Below are 20,925 nucleotides of genomic sequence, written 5' to 3'. Positions count from 1 at the left end.
CAATCTATAAGAACATCTGTAATTTCGGACGCAAAAAGATTATCCGGCCTTTTTGCCATGAATGCTGGTCCGAAACAGCATTATTCGAAGCCACCACCATTTTGATTTTCAAACCACCATTCTGATTATCTTGCCACCACGAACCCGTGCTCTCGCACGTAAATCCGGTGGCAGCTGCAGCGACAACCGCGGCAACGCTGGGCCTACCTGCTTCGACGTTCACTAACAAGCTTCCTGCTGTTCGGTGCAGTGTTCTTCATTAATGCACTTCGCCGCTGTTAGCAACAGTGCCGATTCCGTCTTGGTAGGGGAAGGGGCAAATGCCATGGGCAGTCTCAACTCCTTAATTATACACGCATGCACCCGCTGTCTTCCGTCACAGCACGAGCACCGATGCGCCTAAAAAGTGTACCGGCAGGCCTTCAGGGCTATTTCGGACGTGTATGTGACAATTTGAGCCCTTTGGGGCAATAAAAGGCATGCATTCATTTTTTTCGTACTCCGCCATATTTAGGACGTTTCGTGGCCCCTGGGAGTCTGAAAAATCGGACTTTGACTGAACTACAGAGGCGTGACTTCCCCGAACAATGTGACCGCAGCTTTACCTGTGTCCTCTAATTGAGAAAGATATATGGTTCGGTTGATGTTGGAATTGTTCACTTTATGAAGTTATTGCTTGAAAGGTGGGACATTTTGACCTTTGGGATATTTTCCTTGGACATGATAACAAGGAGACTTGTACATTTGGAGTCTTGAATTGCACATATAGTGATCAAGTGCTTCGCATGCATAGCACTATTTTTTTTTGTTAGCAGGGGCTTGTGTGATATGTGAACTACACAAGTTTCGCAAGTGGAGTGTGTCGGTCACAGGAGGACAATGATGAGACAAAGTGTGCTTCACATAAACATATCTCTAACTATGCAAACTATAGTTAGCCTCTCTGGGTCCTTGGCTTTTCAGACACATGGCACAAAGGAATAAAACTAGGGGCGTGCGAATTTTTGAGAATGAACTGAATATGAATCAAATAGTGCCAGAAGCAAATTGAATTGAATAGATTACTTTTATATTGAAGTACAGCCATTCTTACAGTCGATGTGAAATTATGTCCACATCCAAGTAGCCATAATCTTAGCAAGTTTCTGTCGTTATGTTGCATGCTATAAAGCGTTTAGAAAAATCACAAATGGAGCATTAGGAACAGCTAAGCAGGCAGTTCACATACGTAGCACTCTTCGGAAAGTGTGAACAATTGCTGTAAAGTCGGCTGTCTGGCTCCCCGGGCAATGTAGCCTGCTCCAATATGCAAGTTCTCAAGTTTTATGCCTATATTATGCCTGCAGAGAGGAAAATTATTGCACTTTCGCTCCAGTTTATGCTTCATTGCATGCACACGGTTGATGTTTTAAAATATTTGAAAACAATTAAGAAAGATGTTTATATTTACAAATTGTGACTTATTCATTTCGATACCGAATCGAATAGGACACTGCTCACTTTGTCATTCAAAAGTTCCGAAAAGTCAATTTTGCCCGAAAGGTCAGAAGCATTGATGGTGATAGGAAATTAGTAGACAGCTATATGAAGTTTTATCAGCCGTATAAACATTTCAAACATTCGTCTACTAACTAAATAAACAAGCATGGCATCATGCGCACACAGGCAAAGATGAACACATCTCACTCTATGACCACGCAGATTCGCTGTCGAAATTCCAAAGTGAGAAAGCATGGCAGCTAGTGAATTGATCAACCTTCAGGCTGCTCCTCGCTTCAGTGCAAACTAAGCAGCAAGAAGACGGTGCACATGAAGCTACCGGCGCTCGGCGTACTTTGTCCCTATCACAGAGCGCTTTCAAGATGGAGCCCGCACGACCGTGCCATACGCAGTCGTGCAGGAGTGGAACGTCCCTCCCCCAGTACTTCATTGTGCGCGATGGAAGATGGCGCACTTCCTCCCGGCTTTCCTCCTTTGTGCATGCAAGATTGAGCCACCATCGCCAGCTCAGCCTCGCACACTTTCACTCACACATACAGCATATGGCGCACGGCGATTATGTTATTGCCCTTGGACTTTATACGGAACATCATCACAACGACAACGATGGTAGAAATGCGCCTGGAGTTCCCATATAATTACAATCACAATATTTGCACGCTCCTAAACAAAACAATGCCCCAGTTACCCAAAAGCCATGCCATAAATATGCAGATAAGATGAAATAGCAAGGAATTGCAAATGGTATCGCATTTATTGCCACCCAAGGGTATAGCACATCGATAAGCAGCTACTGCTTAAAAATGAGCACAATAACAGTCTGAGCTTTGTTGCACCTGGCAACAAATCTCAAAGTGTTCTTTTAACAATTTTTTACCAACTCAAGCCGTTCTTTTGCCAAAACTGAGATATCCTTTTGCATTAAGAAAAGGAGATGTCTCAGTTTGGATCAACCCAGCAAAAAGCACAATGAGCAGTCAACAAATATGTTACTAGGCAAAAGGTGTGGTGGTAGTTGGGAAGGGCTGCCAACAATGAAGGCAACAAAATACATAGTAAACATCTTTTTATTTTAAAACTCATACATACAATTTTATGTGCATAAGCACTGTGTGCACTCTTTTCATTTCCCATGTGTGTCCAAGATGTGTGTGCAAGAAGCAGTTTTAAAGCTAACAGGTTCCTAACAAAGGGCACAAAATTCTGAGGCAATAAACAAGCAAAAATAAATAAATGCCTACAAGAGTATGAACAGACCAACACCACAAACACATAAGCCTTTGGTGACAAAGGCCAATCCACCTATAAATAATATAAACAATATCATCAAGTAAATATCACATCCAGTTATATAAACAAGTAAAAAGGCATGACTAGATATTATGATGCAAGATTTATATTAGTCCAATATTTTTTTTTTAGATGAACACTGAACTTACAGATCATAATGACAGCCCCTAGAAGTCCTTGAGCATTTAGCTTTGCACTTTGTGGTCTCCTTTCATGATAGATGACTAGTGGAATCGGTGGTGACATGCTGAAACTTGCACACTTGTTACAATGTGACTCTGTGATGACACAGGAATGTATAGACCTGTGAATTGCGATGGTGTAGCCACAACCGCATGAATGCACACTCTACTACACAATGCTGCAGCCTTCAAACAACAATATACCACTTACAGTAATTACCAATTATAACTGGTATTCAGTAGCATAGCCAGACATTTTTTCTGGAAGAGGCGCTCGCTTGAGCGGGGTCGGTGAGGGTAAAAAGAGGGGAGTGGGGTTAGGAAGGTCACATACTAACACAGATAGGTTGGGGGCGGGACCACATGCCCGGCGTGTGACCCCATAGAGTGCAACGGCGGTATTGCCTGGGGCGTCGTGCAGTTGAGATGCATAAAATCAGTTCAGATATAGCGGTGATATACAATAACTAAACCGAAAAATTATTTTTCTAAACGTTCCTTACTGTTATAAACGACCTGCTTAAAAGTACCTTCAGAAAAGGCACTAATGGACCTTAAGAGATCTGTCCTGTCTTACAAAATGTTGAAGTTATTGGTAAAACACAGCAGTGCAATGAATTAACGCAAGTCTAAACTAAGATCCTCAAAATGTTCAGCTAACCAAAGAAGTTGTCATAAAGGAGGCAGTCTTGAAGGTGATCTGCAGATTGACTGATTCATGGTGTCCCAGAGCAACACAGCAGCTATGAAACACACCGTGGTCGATGGCTCAGGACTAATTTTGATCCCCTGGGGTTCTTTAGTGTGCACCTATATCTAAGTACATGAGCATTTTGCATATCGCCCTTGGGGAAATGAGGCCGCCGAAGTCTGGAATCGAACCCGTAACCTCGCGCTCGGCAGCACGACGACGTCACCGCTGAAGGCAATCTAGTGCAACTCCACAAATGGCATGAAAAGCCCCCATGCGGACAATTTTATCAGTTTCCTAGAGCTTTTACTACGTTATACATATATCTTTTTTTTTTTTGCTGACTGTGCACCTTTTGAACCTGGCTCACTATTTGCAAAACACAAATAGAAGATATGTGAATTAACGAAGTCATTAAAGAAAACTGCTTCTCAAGGCATCCCGTCACAAATCTGCACTGCTGCGACAGGAGAGAGCACAAGTGACACGTGCACGCAATTCACAGTTCGTAACACCATTACTCTGAAAAGTGTTGTAATGCAAATTTTGATATTACTCTATTACATCACGTGCCTTTCCCATTCAATGGCTAAATGCAACTGTTTGTGAAGGAAGGCTGTGTAGAGTGTTCTTGCATTTCATGCATGCCTTCCTCCATGGTGCATCTTGTTGCTGCTGCTTTTGTGTATGATTAGCGTTAGCTAGGCCGTGTGTGCTGTGCACCGTGTAAAGTTAGAATTCTTGTGTGCTTGATGCCATGGCACTACCAGTCGAAGAAAAGGTATTTGCAGAAGTTATTGTGAACTTCTGAATTTCTGTGCTTTTCGACATCAAGAAAAGGAGAACAAACATTTAGCATATTGTAGGACGTTTGGATGCGACGTCAGCGTGTCTCACGGTGTCAACGGCGACTTGAAACTGCACGTTTCCACGGTGAAGCATCAAAGCTATGTTCATACCGCTGAGCAGCAAGGCAACATGGGGAACTTTCTCCAGAACAAGTGCGACGACAGTGTCGTACGTGTGGAGTGCCTGCTTACGGGATTCCTCGTCGAACACAACCTACCCCTTAGTGTCATCGACTACGTTGGGGCCTCTTCTACAGAAAATATTTCCGAAATAAGATGAGGCGAAGCGCTATGGATGTAGATGCAACTCTGAAACGCAACAATGAAGAATGCGGAGGTGGCCAACCCGAAATTTCACAGGCATCGCTCTCGAGTCTGTTTCTTTATTCAGAGTTTCCCTCAGCCGCTGCCCCGAGATGCCAATGAATATGCTGAAGATGCTTTAGATGCTCTAGAAGCTGAGTTTGCCACACTGCAGGCGTACAGTCTTCCAGAGGACATTGCTAAAGGTGGGACATGCAGTGGTCTATGGCTGGAAAAATGAGAAACACGGATGGAAAACACGTTTCACTGAGTTGCTAAGGCCACCGGAAGTTGAAACAGTGATGCAACCCCCCCCCCCCCTGTTTGTACGAATAAAGTCTCCCGATTTTTTATCTCGCCAGGTTGGCAGGTATGTACTGTGTTCCAGCGCTATGACCATGCTCTTTCATCATCTTACATCTGCCTCAGTGCTCATGACTGCGGCACTGACTCATACCGTTAATCAGGTCTTCTCGTGCACAGCGCACAAAATCGTCCGCTGTGTAAAACAAGACAAACACAACCACTCACACGTCAGACTGTCGCCGGAAGTGCGCCACTCAAAACACGAAAGAGATAAAATAGAAAGAAAATGAAGGTGGCGCAGGTGATGCATTCGTCACGCAAACCTTCGGCTCCGGCATGGAAGAAGAATGCAGTGAATGAATTTCGCCTGTGGAGGCTAGACGGGGAAAGTGGAAAGAGGGTCTACGATGACGACGGCGCTTGCCTCCTTAAATTATGGGTTTGCTGCACTTCAAATATTCCTATCTGTGCTATTAATAAGCTAATTTGAAATATTCTTGAGGCAGAAGACTCCTTAGGTGGCACGTAAGAACTTCATGCATACAACCAATATTTGCTATGTGGCCTGGTGAGGGGCCCTTTAAGGAATGCCTGATTCAGCAGTACTCAGATGTGTACCTATTACACCATAATTTATTTCCCTGTCATAAAGGAGGCCTGCGAAATATGAAAATTTCTGCACAACTGCGTGATGGGGCTGTGACAGTTTTAGGTTCTTCATTTTGCTTTCACCGTCGTAAACATCCATGTTTGTTGCTTTTGGCCGTCCAATTGGCACCACCGCTCGCGTGAATTTCAAAAGCAACACCTGCTTTACTGCGCTGTGACTCTCTCCAGCGGCATGGCGCCAGGGTCAAAGTGTTGTGCGTTCATGTGTGCCATGTTTGAGAGCAATACAACTTTATGCAAACGTGGTATTTTCATATTTTGCGGGTTTTCCTTATGACGTGTAAAACATGACTGCATAATAGGCATAAATAGAAATAATGCCGAATCGGGCGTTCTTCAAGAATGCTCGACATTTTTCGCACCGGAACTTTGTCTCTAAACGTATAAGACTTGCAAAATTGATTAAGTAATCTAGCAATGTCCTCTCCTATAGCACACCACCATATTTTAGAACCTTGGCTAGTGTTTGTTTAGACATCCTGTACACCCGAGTTCCTGAAGAATAAAGCTTGTCCGTTTTAAGCATTTGCACCATCTACTTTCTTGTGTCTCTTGTCTTCGAGATACTGCTGCTTCAAGATTAATCAGCTAGAAGTTACCAACAAGTTTTTGATTGAGGACAAAAATAATAATTAAAATAAATTGAAGGACTCGTTTTGCATCCTGCCTCCACATCCTAAACAAAGCTTATACCCTCTAGGGCCTATCCTGTACCCAAACAATAATTATCATCTGTGAAGTTTGCGTTTCCCTGAAAACTCTGCACTCACTACTCTCCCGTCAAGAATGCTATGTTACACTGATAGTGTGCATGCTGTTTGTGACATAGAAGTGCCGCGTTCACAACCTTATTAATGTGAGGACAGGCATGCAAGATAAATGACAATTACTGTTTGCGGATAAGTCCCAATGGGTACAAACTCCTTTTTAGAATGGAGCACTTTCCTTTCTCTTGGAGTGTGCACCAACAGAAGCACTGGAGCAACATTCTTGGTCGATCACTTTCAGGGATGTTATCACTTTCACGTAGCTCGGCCCAGCAAGCATCGGCTCCTTTGGGCAACGGAATTTCTGGCACCAGGACAGCGTGTCTGGCACCGTGCGAGGTACACTGTTGCTCATAGATGCCAATGCATTCGGTGTGCTGTGTCGCACAAAAGTGGACGGCATCTCGGAAAACGATCGACTGAGAAGACTGCCCCTAGAAAGTGCAGTGGTCGCTCGGTGAAAGGGAACATTGAACACACGGGGGCTTCACTTGGTGGCCACCATGGTGGTGACGGCCAACAGCGTCTGAAGTGCCTGCAGCGCCACCTGCCCTGCCGCCAGAACCCAGTCCAGCCGCAGCACGTACGTCTGCCAGAGCAGGAAGTAGAGCGCCCCGAGTACTGACGGCACTGTCAGCACTACCGAGAGGGCCAGGCATGGGCTGCGTTCCGTCAGGTTTCCCCGCTTGCCTACGAGATGGAGCACCTTCTGTTGTACCCGTGAGAGATGTCGAGCAAGAAGAGTCGCGGAGACTGAGGGACTCAGCTCGTCAATGTGACTGGCATTCTCGGGATACCTCACGGACGTTGCAACGTCCATCTATGTTCTGATCTGCTCATTCTCCTTTCATGCCAACTTGGGCCTCCAGGCGCGTGCCACTGGGCATGTATGTCCCTCTATTCATAATTATCATTGTAACATGCAAAACATATAGTCACAAGTCAGACATCCCTCATAACATAGACTGTTAACCGCAGTGGCGTCACCCATTGTGTCCAAAGGATGGACGGGTCACCAATTTTTGTTGGTAGCAACGAAATGATAAAATAGAAGTTCAATTGGCAGTAAAGACAACTCGCCACTGTTGAAAGCCCAACACACACCTTTCGTATGATACATGCAATGCTCTGAAGTTCAAGTTTGCACCATTTGGAGCTTACATCATCCCCAAAGAATAGTTGTTTTCTACATTGCATGTCTTTCCTTTCTTTAAGGGAAATGAAATAGTTTCGGTAGTACCCAAGTTTACTGACCAGACATAGAAGGTGTCTCAAACAATGATTTCTCACAAAAATTTTGTGTCAGCATGCCAAAATGAAACAGGTACAAGTGGTTAAACACCACTCTACAGCATTTCCCCTTAAACATTTGCACCGTGCGGCCATCCTTATGTCCCACCTCCTTGGCCATAACGTCATTTGTTCGACTAGTTGATTTGAACCCAGCGTGTTCCCGCATCTCTTTCCTACAGTTTTTTTTCCATTAAGCCTGGGCTACTGGAATGAACTTCAATGCCGAACTTTGTGCAGTGGATGCAGATGTGGCGGTACTATGGACAGTGTTCCCTGACTTGCGTTACACGAAGTGAAAAAGAGGCAGCCGCACACTGTTGCTGCGAGTGTATATGCAACGTACAAACTACAAGATAGCCATTTGCGGTATTATTTTGGTTTGATAACAGCTTTGTAACATGCATACATCTTACGAGGGTTTACTATTGTCTCTATGTTAGGCTCGTACAATTTTTTTGCAGCCATCAGCGAAAATAGCAGACACTGCTACAGCCTGTCTAGAGCTGCCGCTAACTCGTGAATGCAGTGAAATGGGCTAGTTTATTTAAGATAGCTTGTTCTCGGGCTAGTTTGTTGACACTCAGCGAAGCCAATGCTGCACAAATAAGAGAAGGCAGAAGAAACAGACTACTGGACTCATTTCCAAAGGAGCCACAGAAGCATTGCAGATGCAATCCATGCCTCTTGATACGAAGACTTCCAAAAGTTCTATTTTCTTTTTCTTTTTTTTTGCCGTGACGAACCTGTCCACATGCAACTGCGCAGAATACACTACAAAGTTCTATGATCTCACCTTATTCATTCGTGAGTGAAATGGTAAGCGTATTTGCTTCATGAAATGTGTGCCAATCATATTACTGGGAATAACTGAGTTAGCATGTTCAACAAAAAAGTGCAGCAAATGTTACACTTTAACACTGCAGAATGCTGCAAGGTAGGCAGTTCCGACGTCACTGCGATTCCCTGTGTGCTTTGATTCTATTCCTGTTTCTTTGGTTGAAATAACTTTTTTTGTCTGAATTTTTTAGTCATTTTAGTGAGTTGTTAAGTGATGATTTCTGCTGGCTAGTCGAAAACCAAAACCACGTCTTGAGATATATCTGTGCACTTTGTTCTTAAAAAACTACTCAGTTTTCTTCAATTGACTTGTCGGTAGTATTTCACATGGACGGACAATAAGTCATTAGAGATAGCTTCATAAAAACAAATTTAGAACAAATTATTTTCATGTAATAACCGAGCAAAACCAAAATTTGCATGAATGACCCGTTGTAGTTGCTGGGTTCCCCATTCTCTTAGATATCCTACAGATGCGCTGTCTGAATTATTGGAAAGTATAAAATGATATATTTTTGCTGATCTTTGTTCAATGCACATTGGCTCAATTAATGACAGAGAGGCGAGGATTGGGGCATGAATCAATGAAGTTATTACTCCTGAGCTACTCATTAAACAAATGTGATTAACCTAATCAATGCAGGAACACACAACATCAATAAAGAGAACAAAACCAGCATCTTGAAGAGTTGACCAGCTATGTTCACCGCTGCCGCTGAAGACACTGCTATACTTTGGTAGCAGTTCTGTCACACAGCTTACAATTTGTCAAGTGTGTTCAAAAACAAGCGCCCGTAATTCAGCCATTTCACCAATGGTGTCCACGGTAGTTTCCATTCGTTGCCTCTGCTTTTCTTCATGTGAGAGGTGAAATTCATTACACTGAAATGGTGGATCAATACCCTTCCTTATATTGAGGTGAGAAATACAAGGTGTTCTATGGATACGAAGTTAAAAAAGTGGTTAAATACATTGTCACAATGAGGATTTGGTTTTATTGAAGTTCCTAAAGTTGAGGTTTAACTGTGCATGTAAACCTTTCTGGCTGTTAAACAGTTGTAAGCGGCCATTGTGTACCTCTTCCATGTCTCTGTGCGTGTACCTTTTTTCTTTGTTGTGCTAATATTCCTCAGCAGCTGTAGAAGTCAGGCCACTGCAACAGCCGAGACTTTTTCGCAGTAGCACCGCGCACTAACCTAGGCTGATGCGGACGCTCTCGATGACCGTCAGGAAGGCCAGCAGGCACACCTCGGAGGCCATGTTGCCACTTGGGTAAGGAAAGCTCAGCCCTGCATGAAGAAGAGGAGATAGATTTTGCCTGTTTACACAGTTACGGCATCTTCAGCAGGTCGATTGAGAGTGCTCCGACGAAGCCATGAAAGTCATACAATGCTGCAGCTAGACCGTGTTGCAAATCATCGAGCCTTCAGTAGCGGCTGTAAAACTGAAATATTTCTGCTAGAGCCCCATTGTCTGTGAAATACAGTTTGAACGATGCCTTTAACCTGGGAGCACTTTTGAACAATCGGCAGACGCTTGTTGGCAGAGACTTGTTGCAGACGTAATGCCTCACGTTACAACGTTGAGCGAGCAATTTAAACTGCCAGGTCAAGATGCTAAAGAAACAGCCAAACTTTCGTTCTTACTTAGTCAAGGTCAAGCCTATTCACAACTGACCCAATCAGTAAGGTTAATGTGTTTTAATGCAAGTTTATGATGATGGTGATTGCAGCGAGCATTGGAAGATGCATCTTATTCATCTGAACAATCTTCAACACCAAGAGAAAATACATAGAGCCAGCCATGTGACCTCCGTTAAGTTCAACACAGAGCAACCAGCAGGCATCAGTGTTTCAAAAGGAACTCTCAAATCTATTCATCATACCAATGGTATAAACAGCAGCGCTTAATTTTTGCCACATTCGTAGGTGAGCACTCTTACGTTTTCACGGGCAGCAAGCCAATTAGCAGGAAGATGAAGATCCATCTGCAGGCTAACTAACATCAGCAGAGCGTGGTGGATGTTGCAGACAAGACAAACAAGCATGCACGCACCTGGATAAGGCATGACACTGATGACCAGTTCCAGTAGAACAAGCGAACCTGGAACCACGTTACATGGGTACATTTGGCTCTCGGCGATATTTGCCACAATGTATAATTGAAGATCTCCCTATGGAGCAACAACTCTCTTCCCTCTGTGAGTGGATTCACACCACAGGATGGATGCTGGAGCAGAAGAAAACACTGGACAACCTCTTGGACTTCATTCAGAAAGTGAAACTTCATTTCACTTAGGTCTGACAGTATATACAAAGGGCTGCTGATGAGGACCGGGATGAATAGTAGCTGAATTGGCTCAATGAAGCAGTTTAAGATGAATTGCTTAGAGAAACTGACAACTGATTCTTTAAGGACCCAGTTTTTTACGAGGCTACGAAAAGCTCGTCCTCAGAAATGTTTATAGCTGCAGCAGCAGTTACTTCCAGAAGCACATGATAGTTATGTAAGCCGGACTTTTTTATCACAGCAATATCTAAAATAATGGAGTCCCGGCACCAGCAACCCTGAAAAGTGAAAGCGATGCCGGTAGCCCACCTCGCAAATTGGGAAGGCAGGACGGGAGGCTACTTTCACAGGAGCAAGTGCAGCTTTCGTTTAACCATCCGCATTTTCACCTTTTAAATGTCGCTTCCAAAAATAAATAAAAATTCGCCTGCATCCCACCCAGTGAAAGCGGATGTAGAGCAAAGCTGGTGTGGATTTTGTACAAGTATCACCAGCCCAACTGACATAAGACGGCGTTACACAAGAACCCCCACCACAGGCGTCGTACTTCGCATGTGCGCACGTGTGCGGAAGTGCCGCATACATCCTCATTATTCTAGGCTATCTGCCAAACAAAAGTGCCTTATGGAAGGATATTAGTGTTTAAAAGTACATTGCATCAGAAAGTGCGTGAAGTACGCCTTACACACAAGCTGCAGACATGACAGCCTGCGACTGTTATTCGAATATACGAGTAAACGTAATTCTGTTAGGCGGCGACTGGAAGACAAAGCCCTTTCTCCGGCTGCCATGTTTTGGGTGAGCACGCCACAAAATATCCCGACCAACTGGAGGCTAACAGCTTTGTTGTAAAAGCTGCTGCAATAAACTGCTCGCATCCCCATGTCCTCACAGTGTCACTATGGCTGCTGAGATCAGGTTACAGCACGCATCACCCTATCACAGAGGCCACGGCACCACTTTTCTACTTGTATAACAACTGAACATTTAGCTGTGCATTGTAAGCTAGAGAAAAACTTGCAATAAGATGTAGTGCAATGTAGTGCGCTATAAAAAAGGCCCAGGAGCCGCATACACTAATAAAAGGTAACGTGATAGGTAACTTTATCTGCTGTTGTGCTTTTGCTGCATGGGGAGTGCCAAAATAATTTTTTGCAACTTGCTCTAAAGAATTAAATATATAAATCCTCATTTAATGAGGAAAACAGTGCCCTCTTCAGTCAATACGAGACACAATCTTTCCATCAGCAGGGCTATCTCGATTCACGCTCTGTACGGTAGTCTGTCCCATTAACTATAGCTTTATTACACTTGATGGGAGCGGAGCTAATCATATCCCCAACCCAATAATTTTTCTTAGATGTGTTTTTCATAAATTGTTTTTGCCTTAATTTACTATCAACCCGATAGTCAGTGGCAACCTCAGAATAAAAGGTTATACATGCGCTGTCCAACTTAACCAGAACTGTCATAGATGTGCCAGCCAGTCAAATTTGCTTATTTACTTGACGTCAAGCGGTATTGCACGTCTAAAACGGTGGTTTTCTTTATACAGATCTATCTTTGTGCGAGGTTTTATATCCGTCTTTGTGTGACTGGTTTTAGGGCAAAACCTGAGCACCTTGGCAATATTTTATGGGTGATCCTAATATCAGTGTTCAGCCAAAGGTAATAGTGAAGTTTTAAACGAGCTTTTATTTTCCACATGGCCTAGCATTAACATTAGTAGAGTAGCCATTAAGCTGTGAGCAAACTCCAGATAGCTCCGCTCTCTTTTAGAAGTAAACGGCCGGTGCATTGCGCTTATGAGGGTGGAGCTTGTAATACTGGAATCTTAAGATTATCACTTACTACAGTTAATTTTTACTTAATTTCATCAATTTCATTATATATACTTAGTCAATCTCTCTCTCAACTTTCAGCAAGACCTTGTAATTGGTGCTTGCATTTCGCATTGATATTTTTTATGCCTACCGTAATATTCCAAGAGAGAGCCAACCCAAAATCTAGGGTGAATCGGCTGAAAGGGAGTGGGCTAACTTTGATGTACAATCAAGATAAGTTGGAAAAAAAAAAAGAAATGCCATACACATCATAGCTAAAGGTTTGTTTATATGCCCTTGTTCAGTCTTCCTCAAAACCTTCAAAAGAACAGTCACTAACACTGTCCAACAAAATGTCGATGACCTCATTGCGCACATAGTTAAGTTATAAGCTATAAGCGTTACAAATGTGTTGTTCATAAAATTTCTGCTCGGCATTCATTCCTAATTATCATTAAGGAAACTTACTGTGTATACCTTTAGCACTTATACCTTCGTGACGACTGTCACTGCATTGTATTCCTGTTTTGCTGCGTGGTGCTGATGTATCATTACACCTGCATGTACAATCTGTACGCCCACCTGCTATGGTCTCGCGAAGAGACTGGCAGTACTGAAAATAAATAAAAAGTCAGATGTGGTCGGCAGGTAACCGGAAAGGGGAGCCATCGATGCTGGTCGCCCATGGAGCTCGCAGTCTTTAGACCCACCAGGGGCAGCAGTATTCCACAGCGCTTGAACGATTGGGACACATTGTCCTCGGACACGGATACTCAAGCCACAGACATGAAGCTCACGTCGTCTTGCGGCGAGGGTTTCTTGAGATTACCCTTGGGCGTTACTGCCCCAATGCAGATGAAGCTAGCCCATGTCTCCCGGAGGCTGTCTTAAAACGGTTTTATGCAACTCATGCCCGCAGGTTGGAGGGTCGGCATGCAGCATGTGTGACACCTGTGTCTGGGATTACGAGAGAAGTGGGCTATCTTTTGGTGTTTTGGAAAACATGGAAAATCGTGCCCAAAGAGGGTGTAGGTTTTTCTTTGGGGGTGAGGCATCTCTCAGGATGTTGCGGTAAATGAGCATCTTTTGGTAGAACTGCATTTCTTTAACCTTTCTTATTAATTTTTGTTTCTCAACTGTCCAAAGCCTATCCCTACATCTCTTCTTCCAGATGCATAAAAAAACTTTCGAATCAATGTTCAACCCCAGCTTCTATAGAACAGTATAATCGTGTTCTCCAATGGTGAATTTTCTTGAAACTGTGCTGAGGTTACAGAAGTGTGGTGGCAAGCGGGACTGCACTCTGGTGGCTGATCTCGGAGGCCCCAGCAGAATGCATTGCTGACATCGCTGGCACCAATGCTGCACGTAGCTCTAGAGGTTGCTATTATCATTGAAGCAAGGGGCAGGTAGCCCCCTCCGTGTTGCGTACGTGTGTATTGTTGGAGAGTATGTAAAGAGAGTTAATTCCCGGCAGTCACTATGGTCGCACCCGAGTCTTCGAGTGGTCTCAGTATGCTCGAGCAGGCCAGACCTGCTTCGCCACTGAACCCCGCAGTAGCAACTAAGTTAGCTCATCTGCTTGTGCTGCTTCATCCAGTCAGGCTGCACTCCTCGAGATTCTCTCGGCAGAGCAAGATCGAGAACCTGGCCCCTTGTCGCTTGCACAGATTCATCATTTGCAAATTTGTTGCACATAACACGGCACAGAGCGGAGCAACACATCTGCTTACCTTTGAAAAGCAGCAGGAACAACTCCACGGCTGCAAACAGGACATAGAACCAACCGCCAAACACCAACAGCACCTGGTATGGCAACGATGAGAGCTGATGGGTGACCGTCAAGGAAACCAACACAATGGGGACGGGGCAGAGAGAAGTGATGCAGAACACAGGCAAACGACGATGCTATAATGCACATGTGGTGGTTTCGGTACCCATAAGGTGGATGCCACGACACATTGGCTCATTCTGTTCGTGTGATTGCTGCAAGACGCAAATTCTGCAACACGAAGTGTACGCTGCGCCTTTCTTTATGTTTTCGTGAGCCTTATAAGCATGTCTGGTCTTATTGCTGCACAATGTCATGAAATATTGCTCTGTGCTATGATGTGACAATCACGCAGGTTATGGCATTGTGAGATTAACCTTACAGCATGAAATCAAAATACCCGAGAAGCGTTTCCCCAGATTCTGTACTTCAAAGTGTCACCCTTTTATGTGCATCAAGCGTGTGGTAGGGTTCCTAGAAATTAGAAAATTATGTTTCGGTACTCAGTTAAATCCCAACTTCAGTTACGTTTCACTCTGGCTAAATTGGCTATATATGAGTGCTTGTAAATGAGTCACTAAATGCTGTTAAAGCAATTTTGGCAATGCTGCATGGCTGGTAACTGTCTAATTTTCTTACTAACAGTTATTAAACAGCAGCAAAGCAGACAAGGGAAACATGGTGGCAAACCTGATATGCAGATATGCAAATCCCAGCACACTGGCTTAGATTTTCAGAGCACCACAAGTGGACCTACTAATCTCGGAGGTTATGCGAAGGAACCCTGCTGGTTATCAACGTTGCAGGCAGTGCATAATTTCCGTGGAGTGGTAATAGGGGGCATTTTTTTTTAAAGCTTTGGCATCAAAAACGTACATTTCTGCTAGCTTCCTCTGACAACGCTTCCACTTGTGCTCAAAACCTAAAATTTTATACGGAGGCTGTTCTATATTGAAAGTATACTTGAAACTAGGAATTTTACACGGCATTAAATTTGTGTTGCAGTTGACTTGCTTTTTAAAAAATCCTCAATATTACAGTCTGTATCGTAACATAACAAGGAAGTGTTGATGTATTTGCGTACCCATGCCTGTTCCTAGCATGCAATAATGCCCAAGTCTCTGGCTAACAAAAGAAAAAAAAATTTAATTGTGGGGTTTTACGTGCCAAAACCACTTTCTGATTATGAGGCACGCCGTAGTGGAGGACTCCGGATATTTCGACCACCTGGGGATCTTTAAAGTGCACCTAAATCTAAGTACAAGGGTGTTTTCGCATTTCGCCCCCATCGAAATGTGGCCGCCGTGGCCGGGATTCGATCCCGCGACCTCGTGCTCAGCAGCCCAACACCATAGCCACTGAGCAACCACGGCGGGTCTCTGGCTGACAGCAATGGAAGTGCAACATCGGGAGTGGAAACAGAGAGGGTCCAGATTTTCACATCCATCAGTTAAGGGCAACTATCTGCTCCACAAATCCGAACCGTAAAAGGCCTTTTCCTTTTTTTTTAACGTTTCAGCTCATCTAGCCCTTCCAAAAGATGTCCCCAATAACACAGCCTTCTTTCAAAGCAGCTGACAGCTGAACTGCTACGTAAACGACGTGCCCGAAATTTAATATTTTTTACAAGTAGGATGCTTTAAGCATCCCTGCTTGTACATGTTATGCCCCGTGAGTGGTCAATCGCCGCCAACAACTTGCACAAAGTGGTTCATTTTCTCTAAATATGAACCACAGGTAAAAACAGGTTTTTTTTTTTGCTGAATTTGTGCACCACGGATACAAACAGATGGGTAAGTACAGAAAGTTCTCATCCACATCTCTGCTTGATATAGCCCCACGAGCGATACGAAGAACACCTAAATTGCTTTCAAAAGGCCATAGCGGCTACACCAGGTTTCCCACACAAAAGTGTTCAATGACACTTTTGACGATGACAATCATCAATGGGAATGGCACTCGTTGCAGATGAAAACGTCACTAGGACAATTCACTCACCATGTAGCTTCGTGTAGGAAACTAACACAGTGAGCCAGACTTTGCCAAGAACTCCCTTCCTTTTACCCATTGATGTAAAATTGGCTGCACAATCACCAAGACCAAATTTCCACCTCAGTGAAACACAATTTATTATAGACCTCCACACTTGCTCTCATCTCATTCGTTTTCCTCGATGTGTTGTCCCGTACTGCCCAGGACCTCTTTCAACCAATGAGTGTTGACATGTGCAGCACCCTCAGGCATGTTGAGAAAAACTCATCGAAATGACTCAGTGATGGCTGCAATCCCATGACAGAAATGTTCTGAAGTTTGTACTTGCTGATCGGTGCACAGGTCAGCCCAATGCAGGGGTTGCAAGGTATTATCACCTCACCGAAAGAGGAATGTATCAAGCATTTTGATGAGATAAAAGGATAAAGAAGGAGTGCTCCACATTTCAAAAGAAGGGACAATAAGAATTTACATTTATCCCGTGTTAAATACACAGAAGCGCAGAAAGAAAAAAAGAAGAAAATAATAATGGCTCTTCCGTAATCGAGAGTAGACGTAACCATGGAATGACTACTGGCAAAGCAGATTGCTTGGAGGTGATACTAGCCACAATCTTAAAATGCTGATATGCATGTTCGCAATGGCACACCACACCACATGAACCTGTTTTGAACTGAACCTCATTGTAAGTGCCGTCTCGGCCAAACAGCCATACGTTGCCTAGCTGGTTTGTTTGTGAGCACTATGTGAATTCGGAAAGGGTGAAGTTAGTTATTCTAAGGACGCTAAGCAGACTGTGGTGTGTGCCACCATGTGGCAGGAGCCAGGAAGGCAACACAGTCTATGTTGCAGCTTTAGAAGTAATCCTTAGCTTCAACGTTCACCCCCATGGCAAAGCTCTAAAGGCTCCACCAACAGCAGTGCCTAACCTTGCCCAATGTGTAGTGTACGGCAGTACTGCTGGATGGCAGCACAGCATCCGCGACTATATAAGGGCGGAATAAACCCTGTTGTGCAGTTGCCCGCCCAGAGAGTCAGCTGCTGTGTCATTCGCTCGCTCGACACAATGTGCAACGCATCTTCTCCGGATCCGTGAAATGTTCTGGTGCTTTTTCAGATTTCTAGCCACACTGACCAAAGGTGACATCCTTGACACTGTCAAATGCCACCTTGTTTGTGTTTGAGCTGTGCTATGAGCCAATATGAGGTGACGAGATGGTGAATTTCACAATACGATCAAATTTGACAGAATGTCTGGAACGGCACGCTCGTTTAGCGTGACAAGAAGCGGAAGGTGTGGAATTCCATCATGTTTGTATTTCAGTCGCTGTGGGAGCAAATAAGAGCTGACAATATGGCACAACTTGACAATGTTGCATGCCCAGTACAGTGGTGATAAATTTAATGACACAAACTAACATTGCCTCCCATTATTCTGTGCAACTATCTCTGTTGGTTTAAGGCATAATTAGTTGGTGAATGTTCAGAATCAAGCTTGCTTCCGTCACTGTTGAACACAATCTTTTCCAAGAGTGCAACTGCTTTGTTGCAACAATACTTTTTCTGCAAGTTGTAATCGTTGGTCTACTTAGGCTGGCTCTACCACATCACACCAGTGCACTGTGAGAAACCTTTTCAGTTGTGTGGGACATAAATCTTGTCGATCAACTTAGTACGACGACGTTAGCGGCAAACACTTGTCCTTTGTTTTCCTCTATCTTGTGGTGCTTGACCCACAACAGATCCCCTGACAACAATGTGCGGGGCAGAAAGCAGTATCTGGCACACAGTGCAGGAAAAAGAATACAGGTATGGGAATGATGATTACTACAAAGTGCAGTAAAAAAAAATTATTTTTTGCTGTACAGATAGGGCTGCTTTGCACAAAGCTGCTCTCCTCAAACACCCACACTTCTGCATACATATTTACTGTATCTGAAGTTATATTTGCTGCGAAAAACTGATCTCGAGTTCTGCCATGTGCCACTATGAACTACTTTCTTATTGCTTTAGTCACTGCTTATCATGCCTGCGATGACATTACTGAAAAATTATTTCGCTGCAACGTAATGGTGGCGCGATCTGTCACCGGCGAGATGCACTCCATCATAGCAGTGACAGATGGCGCCACTGTACTGTTGAACAAAAATTTGTTTTATTGCGTGGCGTTGTCGCAGACGATTTGCACTTCAGCTTTATTGTGAACAGGCAAGCAATGCAAGCAAACATTGTACTAAACTTAATCCACTAAAAAATGCTGCCTCTGTGCAAAATCCGAGTGATAATTGGACAGTGGCTTACTTGGGGGGATCATTCATACCTGGCGCTCATATTTATGCAACAATCAGTATTAAAGGCGCGATTTTGTAATGGTTTGGAAAGCGAACCATTATTTTACCCTTGCATGATTGGCCATAATTGGGTTTTTGTCAGCGAAAGCACAATCTTGACCAACCGAGCAAGGTCAAACGAACTGTTTGCTTTACAAACCATTACAAGATCGCGCCTCTGGTGCCAACCTGGTTAACAACCGATATGCTTTCAACATCCAGGTATGATGCATTTGTCTATGTCACGTCATAACCTCTAAAGGACATCCTACTAAAATGTATTTTGCAAATATCAAGTAGCCGATGTCTTCCTGACGTTCATTATACTTTAGAATTATAGACTGTTTATGGGCTATAGTGGCATCGTAGGTATGTACGGGCTATGTCATATTGCTTGGCTACATTTTAAGTTTTCCTGAAGGTTTATTTCAGATGCTGCAACGTTTGAGGGGTGTAATTAAGTCTTGTAGTTCATTTTATGCAACTAGATCTTTTAAAATACTAATTTCCCCAAGCTTTAGTACGCATGAAATGTCATTCACGTTAAATATGGTGCTTAAATTTTGCAGAAAGGTGGAACTGTAGACTCAAGTTAGACAGTGAAGACCCGACGAAAATTTCCAGAAAATTTTTGTTCCAGAACATGGTAGCCCACGACTATGCCATTGCTGATCACATGACATGTATGTTGTAACAAAATGACAAAACGCCTTTCTTGGGACCAAACAGCTCACTAGCGAGAACTGGCAAATATCCACTAGATGTTCTGCAGACCTCTGCATGCCTAAAGTAAGCATTTATTTGAGGTCAGACATGTCGAGCTGCGATATCCTCGCAACGTCACAGCGACGTGATCTGGATGGCACTTAGATTATCCATGGTATGTATTTTTAATGTTTGGACAAATTTAGATGTCTAAAGGATGTGTGCAACATTTAAAACGTGTTCTATGGTCACCCATGGTACATCGATGGTTATTTGAGAACAGGTTGCAAGCTACGTGCCAGTTTGTTGACTTTTAAGAATTTTGCCAAAATCGCTGTTTTCTTGAAAGATACGGCCCAGTACACACTTAATTGCTCTGAGGAAACATAATACTGCAAGTGAACTAGCATTGCATGACTGATGTTGTGCAGGACAAATCACAGCGAGGGGGAAAAAAAAAAAGATTCCTTTACTGCTATATTATCTGCAGAGTTCAATGTGTCTAGTGTACTACAATATCCCAGTACACTACACCAAATGTGTCTTTCCGTTGCCGCGAAAACAGACAATATAACTTCAACTTCCCGACCCATGCATGCTTGAGCGATACTGGCGCGCCGAAATTCAAACGGCTTGTGTATGACATTTCGCAGCACGTCGCGACGACAGCCGAGGGCGGCGCGCTTGTCGCATGCATGGGAATTGCGTTGATCACGCGAAAGTAAAAATAAGTACTACGCGTACGAATGCACAGAGCACGATCGAGCAGTGCACTACGCTCAACCATCCGACTGAAGGAAAGCGCTCCCAGCAGTCAGCGCCATCGCGCGTAGTGCGGATATTTTCGGTGCAGCAATACGGGTACGGTCGCACAGGTACGACCCTCCGAGAAGTATGCAACGGCGGCCACGGCTACGAGTAGAACGGGTGGTAAGTTTCCTCACGGCGACAGACGGAGTTCATAGCATGTTCAGCCTAGGTACTCGACCTACATCACGTGACGTATCGTTTCCCAAGGTCCACTTATCATCGACCAGATGAAAAGGATACGATTTCATCGCCGTCCGGAGCTGAAACGAAACGAGCGTTTTAGGATGAAACGGCGTAACCATGACAATCACTGTTAGAGGCTATTTCAGTGCTTTAATTCTGAGTAAGAGCAAAGAAAAGCAACTACGAAGCAATGCATCCAATGTTACGTACCACTCGCCATGCGCGCCACGATGTGCGAGGCACGATGCGAGGCTGCTGTAAACGTGCTGTAAACAAAATGCGCGTACTAATTCAGCATACTTGCGTGACGTCATCAGTTTAGTACTCAAGATTTTG

General features: G+C 43.9%; 1 protein-coding gene across 2 annotated transcripts; it reads right to left on the bottom strand.

Annotated features, from left to right (window-relative positions):
* Positions 1-2,549: 2,549 nt before the first annotated feature.
* LOC139050490 (transmembrane protein 216-like) lies at positions 2,550-20,898 on the bottom strand. Of its 2 annotated transcripts, XM_070526934.1 has the most exons (6): positions 20,800-20,898; positions 20,647-20,666; positions 14,532-14,625; positions 9,883-9,975; positions 7,037-7,246; positions 2,550-5,043 (listed from the first exon to the last, which is right to left on the bottom strand). In XM_070526934.1, the coding sequence occupies exons 1-5, from the start codon at positions 20,807-20,809 to the stop codon at positions 7,044-7,046; spliced, it is 420 nt and encodes a 139-aa protein (XP_070383035.1). In that variant the 5' UTR covers positions 20,810-20,898; the 3' UTR covers positions 2,550-5,043; positions 7,037-7,043. The 2 variants fall into 2 exon arrangements, with proteins under 2 accessions (XP_070383035.1, XP_070383034.1); XM_070526933.1 differs by lacking the exon at positions 2,550-5,043 and having other exon boundaries at positions 6,567-7,246.
* Positions 20,899-20,925: the final 27 nt, after the last annotated feature.

The sequence above is a fragment of the Dermacentor albipictus genome, chromosome 10 (genome assembly GCF_038994185.2).
Source record: "Dermacentor albipictus isolate Rhodes 1998 colony chromosome 10, USDA_Dalb.pri_finalv2, whole genome shotgun sequence".
NCBI lineage: Eukaryota > Metazoa > Arthropoda > Arachnida > Ixodida > Ixodidae > Dermacentor > Dermacentor albipictus.
Note: the sequence above shows the minus strand (reverse complement) of the source record. Positions and strands in the feature narration are given on the sequence as shown.